The sequence below is a fragment of the Colletotrichum aenigma genome (genome assembly GCF_013390185.1).
Source record: "Colletotrichum aenigma strain Cg56 chromosome Unknown KSG_Cg56_contig05, whole genome shotgun sequence".
Taxonomy (NCBI): Eukaryota; Fungi; Ascomycota; class Sordariomycetes; order Glomerellales; family Glomerellaceae; genus Colletotrichum; species Colletotrichum aenigma.
In genome coordinates, this window is record NW_023500911.1 from 1,346,524 (window position 1) to 1,361,658 (window position 15,135).

At 39.1% G+C, this 15,135-nt stretch overlaps 4 protein-coding genes across 4 annotated transcripts; 3 read left to right on the top strand and 1 right to left on the bottom strand.

Moving 5' to 3' along the window:
* Window positions 1-2,460: 2,460 nt before the first annotated feature.
* Window positions 2,461-3,900, bottom strand: HXT2 (High-affinity glucose transporter HXT2; the record flags this gene model as incomplete). Its single annotated transcript, XM_037323261.1, has 2 exons — window positions 2,461-3,581; window positions 3,681-3,900. The coding sequence occupies 2 exons, from the start codon at window positions 3,898-3,900 to the stop codon at window positions 2,461-2,463; spliced, it is 1,341 nt and encodes a 446-aa protein (XP_037177654.1).
* Window positions 3,901-4,649: 749 nt separating this feature from the next.
* Window positions 4,650-5,840, top strand: CGCA056_v008014 (Arylacetonitrilase; the record flags this gene model as incomplete). The annotated part of the gene is made up of 3 exons (XM_037323262.1): window positions 4,650-4,720; window positions 4,804-5,012; window positions 5,260-5,840. The coding sequence occupies 3 exons, from the start codon at window positions 4,650-4,652 to the stop codon at window positions 5,838-5,840; spliced, it is 861 nt and encodes a 286-aa protein (XP_037177655.1).
* Window positions 5,841-7,385: 1,545 nt separating this feature from the next.
* On the top strand, window positions 7,386-8,651 carry CGCA056_v008015 (uncharacterized protein; the record flags this gene model as incomplete). Its single annotated transcript, XM_037323263.1, has 2 exons — window positions 7,386-7,737; window positions 7,759-8,651. The coding sequence occupies 2 exons, from the start codon at window positions 7,386-7,388 to the stop codon at window positions 8,649-8,651; spliced, it is 1,245 nt and encodes a 414-aa protein (XP_037177656.1).
* Window positions 8,652-13,886: 5,235 nt separating this feature from the next.
* CGCA056_v008016 (uncharacterized protein) lies at window positions 13,887-14,585 on the top strand (the record flags this gene model as incomplete). The annotated part of the gene is made up of 2 exons (XM_037323264.1): window positions 13,887-14,030; window positions 14,166-14,585. The coding sequence occupies 2 exons, from the start codon at window positions 13,887-13,889 to the stop codon at window positions 14,583-14,585; spliced, it is 564 nt and encodes a 187-aa protein (XP_037177657.1).
* Window positions 14,586-15,135: the final 550 nt, after the last annotated feature.

A 15,135-nucleotide genomic window follows, 5' to 3' on the forward strand; every position in this document is an offset into this window, starting at 1 on the left:
GGCACGCAAAAGAATATCTGATCGTAAATAAGAAACAGGGAATAATGACACTGGGTCTCTCGTGCACTTACATGTCCCCGAGACATACATCTTGCATATCAGCCAAGCTAAGATGATACGCATATATATCATGCGCAGTGACAACAACATCGTTGCTTTCCTTGAGGGTTCTCTCAACATTATGGACGGGAGACTGGACGGAAACATCGCAAGCAGCCATCAACACAGCACGCCCCTGAAGAATTGTCAGGCGTCTAGCACACAGTGACTTTAGCCCATGAACGATGCTGAGCTCCGGTTTTTACTCACCTGTCTAAGAAGAAACAAGCCCAAAACGTCTTGTGTCTATCTATGTTGTCGGAAGTTTGTCGCATGTAAGGCCCATCGTGCAATGAAGCTGGGTCGACATGAAGACCCATAAGCTTTGCCGCATTGCAAGCAATCCCTAGGCGTTTTCATTAAGCGTGGACGTGAGGGAATGCAGAATTTCGCATGGCAACATACCTAGGAAAACGGCTGCTGACTCAAGCTTTCCTTGCAAGATAGCTAAGTATGACCGGAGTAGAAAAGACTTGATGTTGGGTATGCAAACGTGCTCGATCTCACCACCACTCAGTTCAGTGAAACGACTCGAGAATGGGAGGTTGACTTGATGCTGTCGCTCAGGATCGCTGTCTGAGAGACAGAAAAAAGCCCCAACACCTAGCACACTTACTTTGAGTAGCAGATTGGTTGCTGCGGCCTGCTGAAGCTCGGCGGGTGAAGAGAACAGCGGAAAATGGGAGTGAACGTGATCCCGGTAACTCCTTAGGTATTCAAGCTCTGTTGGTAGCCATTCTGTACAGCGATAATGGGCGACCTTCCCGGCTGTCGAAGGTCGCATCGTCCCGCATGTGGGCGATAAATGGAAATTGCTAGTTGGCCCAACATAGACCGTCTTTCCGGCGACTTCGTCGTGTATCAATGCACCATTCACAGAGCATATAGCCCCAAGGGCTGAAGTTGACAGCTTATCGTCGTCAAACTCCAGACCTAAGACACTGAATTTCAGAGACTCAAGAGGGCGTTCGAGCCTCACTTCTTGATGCTCTTCGGAATTGAAGGGAATAGAAACGCCATAATGTGTATCCAACGTTGAATCTCCCATTAGCTCAAATCCGAGTGACGCACTAGCTTGCGCTTTTCTGAGCTGAGATTCCAAAAAGTCGATTCTGTTGTTCAAAGCACTGAATTCGGATTCCGTGTGTCGTGACTTGCGTCCATCAATTCGACTGTAGTCGCAGTTTCGATCAAGTCGAGCGCATGTAGCGCACTGCGGTTTGGCGCCATCGCACTTGATCCTTCCTGTCCGGCACTGATGGCATGCCATTGATACCCGTGATGTCTGGCGCCTCGTTCGCGGCAATGAATTGGAAGACATGATGGGCTGCGTATAATTCCTCAAGAAGTTGGAATTTTCCATCCATGCTAAGGGCGAAGATTGGATTTGGACAAGTTGTTAGGTAGAATTCTTTGAGTACCTAGCTGGAGTATAAGCATCCATGTGCGAAACCTACTAGATATGCCTTCCATGACGAGCGGGCCCCATAAGACAAACGAAGTTCAACCAATGAAATGCAGTAACCATATCATAGGAAAATATACTCCGCTCAATCATCATGAGCGCCTTGGACAAAAGAAACAAACTTGTTAGCCGTGGGTATCTCGTTTGATATGCTTACGCAAGCTCTTATCCTATAAGGGCGATAGGGATGATAAGGACAACGCAGACGACGTGGACGACGGGGTACGAAGGGAATAATGAGGACGACGGGGGACGACGGGGGACGACGGGGGACGACGGGGATAATGAGGACGATGAGGACAAGGAAATCGACCGAGACAACTGGTATGATCGGAGTGATTGGCACAATGGAGGCTCCAGGATTTAGGAAACACGAGCAGCATTAACAATACCGAGGAAAGCAGAGCAATGAGAGTATAAACATCGCGAAATGTCCAGGATGAGCGACTAATCTAATCCAACTGAGTCAGAAAAGCTTGTACAATCAATGATAAGCTGAATGAATGAATACTGCATGTAACATTTACGAAGGGCATCAAGTGCGACTTGTACCACTTAAATTATCATAAGCTGTTGTATAATTGTCCTAGTCATAGAGCCCGTCGATTTGTTCCAAAGTCTTTCCTGCGGTTTCAGGCATCCAAAAGTAACAAATGAGAGCAACCATAACACTCAAACCACATATCATGAAAAGGGATTGATACCCAATGGCAGCAAAGAGGTACGGACTGATCATGCTGGCAAAGAAAGAACCAATTCCAAGACCAACTATGCCCACGGAACTACCTTTAGCCCTAGATTGAGCAGGGAATATTTCGGAAGGATACGCAAAAGGGCACCAGACTGTTCGCAAATCTCAATTGTCAGCTTAAGTTTCACAAGAGGTGCCGGATACGTTAGAAGGACATACGCCACGTTGCGCCAAAAATGGCATCCCAGAGGAACACCAAAGCAACTGTTGCCGAGCCATAGGATTTAGCTAGTGCCGGATTTGTGTGTGTGTACGTGTTGACGAAGTAGCCGCACATGCCAATCAGAGCCAGAACGACGGCCCCAATGGCTGACCCACCAATCATGGCTTTACGGCGACCTATAGTGTCGGAAAGCAAAGCACCAGGAAGACCAAAGGCCGCTTGAGTGATAATACCCATTCCTGCAAGAAGTGCTGCTAGCTCGGACGACCATCCACCAGTCTCGAAGATTTGGATACCGTACCCAGAGACAAACCCCGAACCGACCATTGCTTGTGTCGCGAACTGTATGAAAATTGCCGACCAAGTCCGTCGAGCTGTTTTCAGATCGTCTGGAGCCGTCAACATAGCCCAATAGCTTGTCGACGAATTGTGTATACGTTCCGTCTCTATCGCCTGTGCAATCGAAAGAAGTTCGGACTCCACAGTCTCCTCAAGCTCAATGGGATCTTCGATGGACTTGACACTCCGGAGACCATCCCGGGCTGCATTGATGAAGCCGACTTTGACGAGCCAGCGTGGCGATTCAGGCAGGAAACACACCATAGACAGGACAGTGATGACGTAAATCAGCTGAAATGACATCGGCAGCCTCCAGACTATCTCGCCTGTAGTGTGCTTGGCCAAACCATACGGGATGAAGTAAGCGATGGACGCGCCTGTAGCAGCGCAGCACATCAAAATGCCCATTTTACGGCCTCTGTGGCGATGATCAGCGCTTTCAGCTGACCAGTTCAGTCCCACAGAATCGAAGGATCCCGTAGCGCACCCGTTAAGGAAACGAAGCGCCAGAGCCCATGGGAAGCTCTGCAGAGATGCAAACGTTGGAATGATGGCAACCGTGAAGATTCCAGTAAGGACAATGGCACGTCGGCGGCCAACGCGATCTGAGAACGAACCAACGAGAAGGGCGCCGAGGATGACACCAATCCAGTAGACGCAGTTGATCAGGCCGATGAGAAGCTGAGTATGATTGCTTCCGTCTGTGAGTTCGACGACTTGGAGGTACGAGTCTAAACCGGAAATGCTGCCCATGAGTGCGAGATCTATAATTAGTGTCAGCTGCATGTGATCTCCGTAGAGGCTAATAGAACAAGCAGTGAATGGTGCCAAGGCTAAGAAAGATAATGACAGTTATAACGTACTGTATCCTGAAAGTGACATGATGCAGCATCCGCAAGCAACTACGCCAATTCTCGAGACCTTAGGAGGCAGCCCAACGAAACGGTACATCGGGGATGGCCCTGGCATGTATTGAGTCCATGCTGGAACGCCGTTCGGTATTGCGTCTGTCTGTCCCAGACCGAAGTCGCCAGAGTCGCCAGAGTCGCCAGGGGTGCCAGATGAAACAATTTTGCTCTTCATTGCAGTTGAATAATCAAGACAACTAGTGCAAAAGCCTGTGTGATTTTCGATTGAGACGGGACTGGTGGCGTCGCATGGGCCAAATACAGCGGGTGGCCTTTGCCCTTTTTCATAATGCTGGGTCGCTTATCGCCTCCATACCAGAGGAAATATTATTCGTGGGAGTTTACATAGACAGTAGTGTTGTAAGAGAGTTCGTACTCCCTTATCTGCGTGATAGCAACCGGAATTTATTTCGCGGATCGGGCAAACTTTCTGTACTTGGAAATAACGCCAGGGTGATACCGCCATGAATCTGATAAGAAGAAAGGGGAAAATAGCTTATCGGAAGCTCCTTCAGTACATTTCACGTATCAAAATTGCCGCTTTCTAGATGTATGGGGGGATCCGTCAGGCTGGTTATGGCTATGGGTCCCAGTCATGATACCAACCGGAAGTTGATATACGGATACCGATATACCGATCAGATCGTCAAATCATCATTGACACTAGAGACCAAAACAATGTGTCAGAATATTACAGGAAATCAGGACGTAAATTACGTGCGCCGTATCAATATCTCCGGTTGGAATCGTGGGTTGGGCTGCACTGACCAGTTCAATACCTCTTTATTGCTTCAGCCATTGCAAGCAACTGAAAACTGGCTAAAAGTCAATACCATCATCACAAGTCCGCAATCACGAACGCCTAGTCAAATAGAACACACTATAGCTGGAAACTTCAAAAGGTCTCTTCCTATTACTTGAAAGATGAACAGCCACGTGTATGGAGATCCCAACGACCCTGTCAAAGTTGCAGTCGTGCAAGCCGAGCCTTGTTGGTGAGTGATGCACCGGCCAGATCTTCATCGCATCTTCGGCAATTCTGTGTATCTTGTAATGCTAACAGCCGTTCCTTGACCAGGTTCGATATCGAAGCTGCAACTGTCAAGACATGCGAACTCATAACCGAAGCGGGCGCGAAGGGTGCGAAGCTTGTAGCGTTTCCAGAGCTCTGGATTCCCGGATACCCCAACTTCATCCATGCCAAAGCAGCCAAGGAGACTATGAATTACAACCTCAAGTATTACCGCAACTCCATCGATGTCCGGTCCCATCACATGGAGCGCATCCGTATGGCGCCCGGAATGCCATCATCATGGTTGTCGTGGGCATATCGGAGCGGGACAAAGGCAGTCTGTACATGGCCCAGACCTTCATAGGCCCAGACGGAGACGTGCTTCTCCACAGAAGGAAGTTCAAACCCACTGCTCAGGAACGGATCCTGTTTGGTGACGCAGCAAGTGGCCACTAAAGCCCCAGCAAGCCTTTGTGCTGACCTCGTCGTGCCCAAAGTCGGGTGACTGCACGACGAATGTAGTTCAGACGCCCATCGGCCGAATCGGTGGCCTTCAATGCTTCGAGCACCTGCAACCTCTTCTAAAGTACAATACATACTTTCAAGGAGAACAGATTCATGTTGCCTCATGGCCAAATCTCTTCCCTCCAGTCGGCAAAATGCCCTTCTTCAATACCGTCGAATCGTGTATGATGGCTACCCACACCCTCGCCGTAGAAGGCGCAACATTCGTTCTTCTCGCCTCATCAACTCAGACAGAGAAAGGGCTTGTAGCCAACGGGCTTGTGGATGAGAGTGAACATGCCGGTCAAGGGGAAAAGCCCCACACGGCGGTCGTAGGTGGTGGATTTTCCGAGATCATCGCTCCGGATGGGCGCGCGCTGGTGAAGGCGCCTAGCCCTACGTTTGAGGGTCTCCTCTATGCAGAGCTCGAATTTGACGAAATCTACATCGCAAAGAGTATTGTCGACACGGTGGGGCGATACTCACGCCCTGATCTTTTTACTCTACAGGTCAGGAGCAAACTCAGGCGCCAATGTGAGTACGACGAAACAAGCGATATTGGTCATGTATCAAGGTTTCCCGATCTCCCGATAGCATAAGGAGAGTTTGGAAGTAGACCGGGTTTTATCTTCCGGATAATGCATCTTTGGCGGAGAACTATTTGAGATTCGCAATTTGTAAGGAAGATTCGGTGTTGGAAGATGCAAAAGGTCATCTCCGTGGTCTCAAGAAGTATGTTCATCCATAGAGGCATCTGCGTGAAGTAGGATCAGGCTACTCTGACAGTATTACATGTTTGTTACATTCAGGTAGACGGCAGGAGAATTCAGATTTCAAGAACGTACGCTGTTATCGCTCGACCCACTACCCTGTTTTTACCTCGAGTCTCATAAACATAACATTCTTCAGCCTCAAGTTACGTCTCTATGGTTGGGACTAATTTATGAGTTTTGCTATCCAGGCTAATATTACTAGGTAACTGGGTGGGTAGTAGGTACAAGCGATAATGGGACGACGCCGGCGACGACAATAGGGACAGGGTGAGGGATAAGTACAGGGACAGCAAGGACAACAAAGACAACAGGTAAGACAAGTACGATAGGAGTAATCAGGATCATAGAGATAATAAGCTATTTCAGATAAACTATCTAGCCAGTGAGCCAGAAGTATCCGCCTGAATAGCAAGGCCCATCTTTGTAGCTTCTTTTAGAAATATTATCCTTATTGCAGGTATTGTCATAACTTTCGCTACTCCTCTTATCGTCTTTATTGTATTTATTATAATTGTCGTCCTTGCTGTTGTCGTCATCACTTTCATAGCAGGTGCGACGCATGAAGCTTCGGAGAGTTCAGAGACCTTGCTGAATAGGACATCAATTCCCACGTGCTCCCGCCCAAGTCTCCATTATACATAACTACTATCAGCTTCCAAGCGGTGAAAACCTCAGGCTAACAAATCTTTCATAGACCTTGAGTTTGAGATTTTGGGGCTTCTCTGATTTTTTCATACCACGCACATATCTGCTTGCTACTTCAGTCGGCTGTGCGACTTCAGCTGGTCGATCTCTTCGACATTGGCCGAACTCCTATATGGGTCATACCAACGACGCTCTCCCAACGCCATGTTTCTCTGCACCTTCAGCCGATCGTCCCTGATTTTGTCGAGATTCCCGCGCCCCCCTCCTTCGAGTTTCCGACCATGCAGGGTTGTATCAAAGAACGCCCGTATTCGCCTCCCATTTGATGTTACGTGTCAGAAACCGAGCATCACCGTCAGATGGCCTTACAGCCGGCGATTACCTACTCTCCCGAGGCCATCAACATTGCCGAAAGGCCAAAACCCCAAACTGTTGTTAGGACCTCCAACAAACTGCAGCTTTAAACTGTTGTCGGAACCTCCAAAAGGCAATAAATTCAAATTGTTGAACCCTCCGAAAGCATGTATGGATGACGTAGATGTCTACAACGGAAAATCCATCCCAATCCGCGTCTCACCGCACCTACATCATGTGGTTCGAGCTATTAGGCATCACCAGCTATTTCCCTTTTCTGCAGAAGTTACAGAATTATGCTCACGCCCTGGTAATGAGCTATACGCAAGGGCCCGCAATGCCCGCCTCATCATGAGTAACATCATACCAGAGATGTCAACAGATGCAGTGACACCTTACTGCATATGGTATCCTGATGTAGCCACAGAAGAGACATATCGCGAATTATCTCGGCGGTATCCAAGGATGCGGCATCAAGTTGGAAGAGCTTGCGCAGTGGCAGGTTATAACAGGCTATACGACGAGCTCCAACTGCTTCCGGACGTCTGCATCGCGGAAGAGGCTGAAGATAACAACAACGCCTACATCCGAGACGCTATCTCAAGCAAGCAAGTGAGATACGCCGTTATGAATGACTACACAAGGACCATCAACATCGATGCACCGAGAGCCAGCGCGAATCTTAACGGGGACACGGCGGTCAGGTCGTCTCTGGAAAAGAAACGCCCTCTTCATCATGATACAGACGGATTTGATTTCCTTGAAGATTCCAGCCATTACTTCGACATACAAGAGGATCGCCACGTACGCCCTTTGTATTGGCGTGGCCCTGAGCATACAGCTCTGCCGAGCAAGTATTCAGACCTGACGTACAAGCCACTAACCCCTGATATACCGCCTGTCAACAAGGATATCCTCATTCTGATAGCTGCTTGGGATGGAAACATTGATCGCTATTCACGTCTAAGGCGCCCGAAAACTATCAACAACGAGATCTCGGCCGTCATTCGCGGAGCATATCATCACACCCCCTTTGCGAGATGGTTGGATGGCTGCCTGGACGATCTGTTTGCTGACAAGTCGGAAAGCATGCCAATCCGACAAGCCATAAACGCCCGGTTCATAATGAATGATGATTTGTCCAGAGCAGACAGGTTTACGCACGGCAATACCCTTCCGGAGTTTTTCTGGTGGCCTCGCTGTCCCCATGAAGACACGCTAAAGGAGTTCGCATGGCGACGGCCTGACATGAAACACCAAACAGCCCTGGCGTGTATCGTTGGCCAGTATCGACATCTATTTGATGAGCTGATAGCCGACTTGGAACCCACTCAGGGCTTATTGGAAGTTGCTTACCAGTGTCCAGATGAGCACTATCGAAAGCAAGTCAACCGGTGCGCAGAGGCGCGCGGGGTAGAGTTTTACTCCATCAGAGGAGTCGACGGCTGGGACGGACATCATTGGGCGAGAAGCAGGAAGCACCTTCAGCCCCGTAAAGAGATATACCCCCCCTTTCTTCCCTTCTACCTTTTCTTCTTTGCAGTTTGCTGCCTGGAGGTGCACCTTGTTGACTGCTGTATGACTCTGACGGGGAAATATATAGAGGGTTATAGTGTAACCTCTATAGCTAGCCTATAGGGTATATAAAGGGGATTTTTAAGCTACTTAGTCAAGCTAGTAGAAGTAGCCCCTTATTACACTATAGCCTAAATTTAAAGTTTTTTAAGATAAATCTTATATATACCTCTATTACAGTTAGCTATCTGATAATAAGGTCTGCTAATAGAAATTAGAGATTAATATTAAAATAGTATACTAAGGTTATAGGTTATAAGTTATAAGTTATGTTATAGATTAATAGTTAGAGACTAAAGTAATTAGTTTTAGACTTAATAAGTGATTTATAGTGAAGGTAAGCTAAAAGTATTTTAGAGATATTTATAAGTTAATTACTAAAGAGCTATAGAAGTCTAACTTTAAAGCTAGCTTAGGTTATACTATATATAAATTCTAAATAGTATTCTTTATTTATATTTAAGTGATCATTTAGGTATATAGGTAATTATAATTAATTAGTAATATTTAACTAATTATTAAGTTTTCTTTTTTATACTTTACTAATCGTTCTTTATTTTGTCGTTATATAACTTATACTATAATTTTTCTGTTTTAAATAAGTTCCTACTATTTCTATAATCTTATAGTATAAATATTCTATTCTAGCTATTTAATACCTAAACAGGTTGTTTAGCTACTGTCTTTATTTATAAGTTATAATATTACGTTTTTTCTCTAAAGGTTTTATTTTTAAAACTTAATATAAGTAGGTTATTAGTCTTAAGTTAGGGATCTATTAATTATACTTCTTAATTTACCTATAATATTAATACTATATTAAGTTATATTTAAAAATTGAAATTAAGTACTATTTCTACTTTTGATTATTATAATTATACATTATATATTACTAAGTTTAGTTTTATTATTAATATATTTTGTTTTTATTATTATTCTTTTAGGAAGTATTATAAGCTTTCTGTTTTTAGTCTTATTACTAATAAACTATAAGTTCTTCTATTATATTAGTGATATCTGTTTACTAATTTCTATATATTATCTTTATATCTATATCCTTTCTATTTAATAAGGTAGTAGTAATCTTTTGGTTTTTTAAAATGGTTAATAAGTTATTTAATTTTATACTCTGGCTTATTATCTTCTATAATAATTATATTATTTATTTACAATTCTTATAATATTAGCTTAGGTAGTGAAATATAGAATATTAGGAAATATTTTATTGTATTAAATAAGTTAAGTTTATAGTTAACTGGTAAGACGTTTTAGAGGATTTTAAAACTTTTAAGTTTTTTAAAGTTTAGTTTATTATGTAGTCGTTTATTTTAATATTCTACTATATAAAATAAGCGTTATCTCTTTTTTTTAAAGTTAATCCCTTAATCCTTTATTTATTACTAAATTTGGTTATACATTATTATATAAATTTAAGTTTTTTTTATATACTATCTTAAATTTCTTTAATTTAGTTAGGTATTGTTAACACAGGTATAAGCGTATTCAGGGGCGTGGTGTATGCGCCTATATAGTATAGGGTTATAGATAGGCTTATATTATGATAAAAGGTGATAATCTTAAGCATTTATAGGCATTCAATTATATGGATAATAATAAGGGAAGTGATGTATTGTGATGACTCTGGTTGTTATAGTTAGGAGGTTGTTTCCTCTAGTAGAGAAAAGTGAGGGGAAAGATAACCTGAAACGTAACCTGCTAAACTGCTAATTACATAAAGTGCTTATGTAACTGTATTAATTACATAATCAATATTATAGTTATAGGTTATAATAAATAGAGTATTTTAATATAAGGTTTAATACCTTAATCTTTATTAGTTTATTTTATATAGAATATTAAAGTAAGTTAAGCGTTATTATCATACTTATATCATTATTGTTGTTATAAAAGAATGTTATATGTTAACAATAATTAATATAGTTATTTTGTTTCTTTTTATTATATTTTTAGTCTATTAATAGCTTAAGAGGTAATAAATTTATTTTAGCTTTATTATTAATTAGTATAAATATTATTTATTAGTTAATAATAACTTTAAATTTAAAATTACTTTTATATCTTAATAATATTTAGTACATAGATCTTATATTTATTGCTTATTGTAATCCTTGTTTAATAAATAAATTTAGTTTCTTTTGACTAATTTGGTTACTTAAAGTAAGTAATTTATTTCCCTTCTCTAATTACTTTTATAAAGCTATTTTTATAGATTTTAATTTATAAAGGTTTAGGTCTATTTCTTATAATTCTCTATATACATAACTACCTTTTCTTTATAATAAACCTAATATTTATTATATTAATATGTATCTTATTCTATTTATTTATTATTAAGGTATTTTATAGGAATCTTACGGTCTAGTCTAAAAGTAATAATATTAGTATTAAACTAGGTAATTTCCTATTTTTTTAAAGATATATACTAAGTAGATTTAAGTTATAAGTTCTTTTTTAATTCCTTAAGGGTTAAATTAATATTTCTGCTTATTACCTATTTATATTCTATATTATAAATATAAACATTATACTTAAAAAAGAATAGTAATATCTAAAGTTAAATAGTCTAAAGTATTAATAGTTTTTAAATCTAGCTTAAAAGACTTCTATTTTTATTAGGGTCTTTAGGTTTCTATAGAAATATATATATTATTTATTAGTAATAGAGTTAATTAAGTAAATTTTAATTTTAATTTTGATTTTTCTAAGTTTATTTTTAAACTCTTCTTTAGAACTAATATTATCTATGTTGAAAATAAGCCTATAAGTGATTTTTATTTAAATATATTAGTAAGTAATATTATAAAGTTCATTTAAGTTATAAAATAAGCTTTTTTTGTTTGTAAAAGTTTATCTATTAATAAAGTTAAATAGTTATTATTTAACTAAAAGGTTATATTAATATTCTAATTTTATATTATATGTTTCTTTATTTTATGTTTTAAGTTTTTAGTTTATTATTAAAGAGGTATTAATAAGTTCTAACTGTTAGATTTATAGTATTTTATTAAATTATTCTCTTAGTTTTCTTATAATTTTATTATGACTAGTATATAATACTAATATAATCTTAACATAATTATTTAAAGTAATTATACTATATTTAAACTATTTAAGATTATTATGTCTTAAGTAGTATCTTAATATTTCTTCATTTTAAAGTGAATTTAATAATTATTATTATAAAATTTAGTTTAAAATAGAGATACATAAGAAGCTTTTAAAATTATATTAACTTATTAATATTATTTAGCTATAAGTTTCTAAGAAAGCTTTTTAAGCTATTTATAATCTTTAGCGATATATCTCCATTTATTATAGTTATAAAACTTAAGGCTTTAAGTTTTTTATTATTAAGTTTAGTTATTATATCAAAATCTATAACTCTACTATATTATCCATAAATACTATTTTAATATACATTATTCTAATTGTTATAAAGTTAACGATTATTCTACTAATAACTGAATTTATTTTATAGCTACTATTAATATTTATATTCAGTATTAAGTTCTTATTACTTTTTGCTTTGTTTTAATATTATTTAAATAATTAGTTATTAATTTTAATAATAAGATTTATATATTATAAAAAGTTATTTAGTTAATTAATCTTAATCATTTTATCTTTAATATTATCTTTAAGCTTTTAGTAAAATCTGAAGATCGTAGTTGTTTTAGTTAAATTAAGTTAAATACTAAATTATTAGAATATAGTAATAAAACCTTTAGTAAACTTAATTTATTTAAGTTATAATAGTTTATATTTAGTTTATAAATTTTTATTAGTATTTTAGAAAAAAGAGTAAAAAGTATCTTTAAATCCTTAAAAGCTACTATAAATATTATAAATTTCTATAGAGTATTTATCTAATATTTATATTTAAGGAATTAATTTTAAATAAATTTAAACTATTTAGAAGCTTATTTTTAGAAATAAACAGCTATATAGACTATTCTCTCTATTTAACTAATAAAATTATTATCATAGAAGTTCTAATAATTTTTAAATTAAATTAGAAATCCCTTAAAATATCTAAAAGTATTATTATAAATTATTAAGAAACTAAATTTAAGCTTCTATTAATCTTTTATAAAAGTTAGAATAATATTATCAGTAGTTCAAAAAGTATTAAGTTCTTTTTAGAGTTCTTAGATCTTCTCAAGATTAATAACTCTTTTAATATTTCTTTTTTATTTCTTATAAGTTTAGCTAGCGTTCTAAAGTTATTTATTAAAGCTATTTATAGTTTATTTATTCTTATTAATAAAAGTTTATATCTTTTTAGATTTATTCTTTTATTTCTAGATAATATATTAAAGCTTTTTATTTTTATTTTAATAAAAGATCTTTCTCTATGAGAGTTATACTTAAGGTTTAATATATTATAGTTTTTAATACTAATATGGTTTTATATTAAGTTTTAAAGCTAGTTATATAAAGAAGATAAAGATCTTGAAATAGGGGATTTAGCTAAAATATAAGAAAATATATTTATTTTTTATTATTAGTAGGTATTATTAATTAACTTACTAAATAAAAGTAATTAAAATGTTATAGTTAGCTATCTAATAATAAAGTTTACTAACAAAAGCTAAAACTTAATATACTATAACAATATATAGAGCTTATAGTCATAATTATAAGTTATAAACTATAATAGATTAAGTTTTTAAAAGGTAAAATAATTAGTTTTAAACTTAATAAATATTTTATAGTAAAAATAAACTAAAAAGTATTAAAAATAAATATAAAGTTAATTACTAAAAAGCTGTAGAAGTTTAATTATAAGCTAAACGTAAGGTTATACTATATATAAGTTCTAAATAATATCTCTAGTTTTATTACTATTCTTAAATTAAATAAGATCTATCTCTACTAAATATAGCCTCTATATCTATAGTATTGTCACGGGCTAGAGCCCGGATTGATATCTCCGGCTTTGCCGGAGCAATTACTGAGATCCGGCTCCGTTGGACCCACTACTCTGCCGCGTTACACCGCCTAACCCGGTCTGCTTCACCGCTGTTAGGTGCCTACTCTTGTAAAGTCCTTTCTTCCTTCTTCAGCTGAGAATAGTCAATCAACAGCACCTCTACGTTGAACAAGCCTAGGGGCCAGCCCCTTACATATTCTCAGCTCAACAACAAAAGACGCTATACGAAACCTCACGAGAGCGATACGACTGATTCGCTAGAGGGTAGCGCAACGAGAAGACGCTATACGAAACCTCACGAGTGCGACACAATAGATTCGCCTGAGGGTAGCGCAAACGACGCGATGACTGCAGAGATTGACCGCAGGGTTAACAAAGCAGTCAACACAAGCATACGTCCTCTTCAGGACCAGATGACGCAGCTCTTAACAGCTCTGAACGGGCTTATATCAACAGATAGAGCGACCCCTACGCCGCTTACGAGCAGCGTACCCACACCGTCCACCGCTGATATAACTATACAGGCAATAAGCGACAGTATAACAATAGCAACAGAAGGGCGAAAGAAGCCCCTGCTAAACCCCCCGAAGTTCACAGGAAGGCGTAAGGACTACGCAGTATAGGCCCAGCAGATGCGCAACAAGATAGAGCTAGATGCAAGGTATATTAGCAGTAATGCTGATATCTGGTACTTCATCAACTCCTGCCTTGATAGCAGGCCACAGCAGGTTGTAGCTACCTTCTACGCAGCAGGAGGTCCAGGTGGGCAGAAGGACTCTGTTGAATTCCTGAAGTACCTTGACCGGACGTATAAGGACCTAAATACAGATCTACGGGCAGCAACCACACTACAAACCCTTCGCCAGCGAGACGATCAGTCTCTATCCTCCTTTCTACCCCAGTTTGAGCGAACACTAGCTGAGGCTGGTGGCGCCAACTGGGCAGATAAAGCTAAGATAGCCCTCCTTAAAGGGGCCCTTAGTACTCGTCTTAAGAGGGGTCTGATCTATATTGAACTTCCTAAGGACGACTACCACAGATAGCTTCTCAAAGTTCAGGATTTCGCTATCAAGCTTGAAAGCCTACCTCAGCAGGCGCATAAGGGTACCCCACCTTATTCGAAAGCACCACAACCTGGCCAACAAGACGCAGACGGAGATATGGCGATGTCTGGCGTTAGCCGCGCTAAGGGCAAGGAGAGGGCAAGGCCACGTCGCCAACGTAGCAGCTCCTCCTCATCTGAAGACCTGCAACAACTAAAGAAGGACAGTTGCTATTGTTACAACTGTAACCAGATCGGCCATATCGCTGTATGGTGCCCTAGGCGGAAGCCTCTCAGCCCTACGAAGGCTAAGAAGGTCAAAAAGGTTAAGAAGGACCCTAAGCCTGAAGGAAGCAGTAATAATAGTGCTATAGAGGAGCCAGGAAGTTCTGAGGCTGAAGAAAGCTTAGGAAAAGAGTAACTCTAACGTAAAGTTAGGCGTTAGAGGCAAAGCCTAGTGATATCACAGAATAGAAGCAGTTTAAGCATCGCATAAGCGGCAAGTCAGCAGTGATCACTACCTGCATATATAAGGGCACTCAAGCAGACGC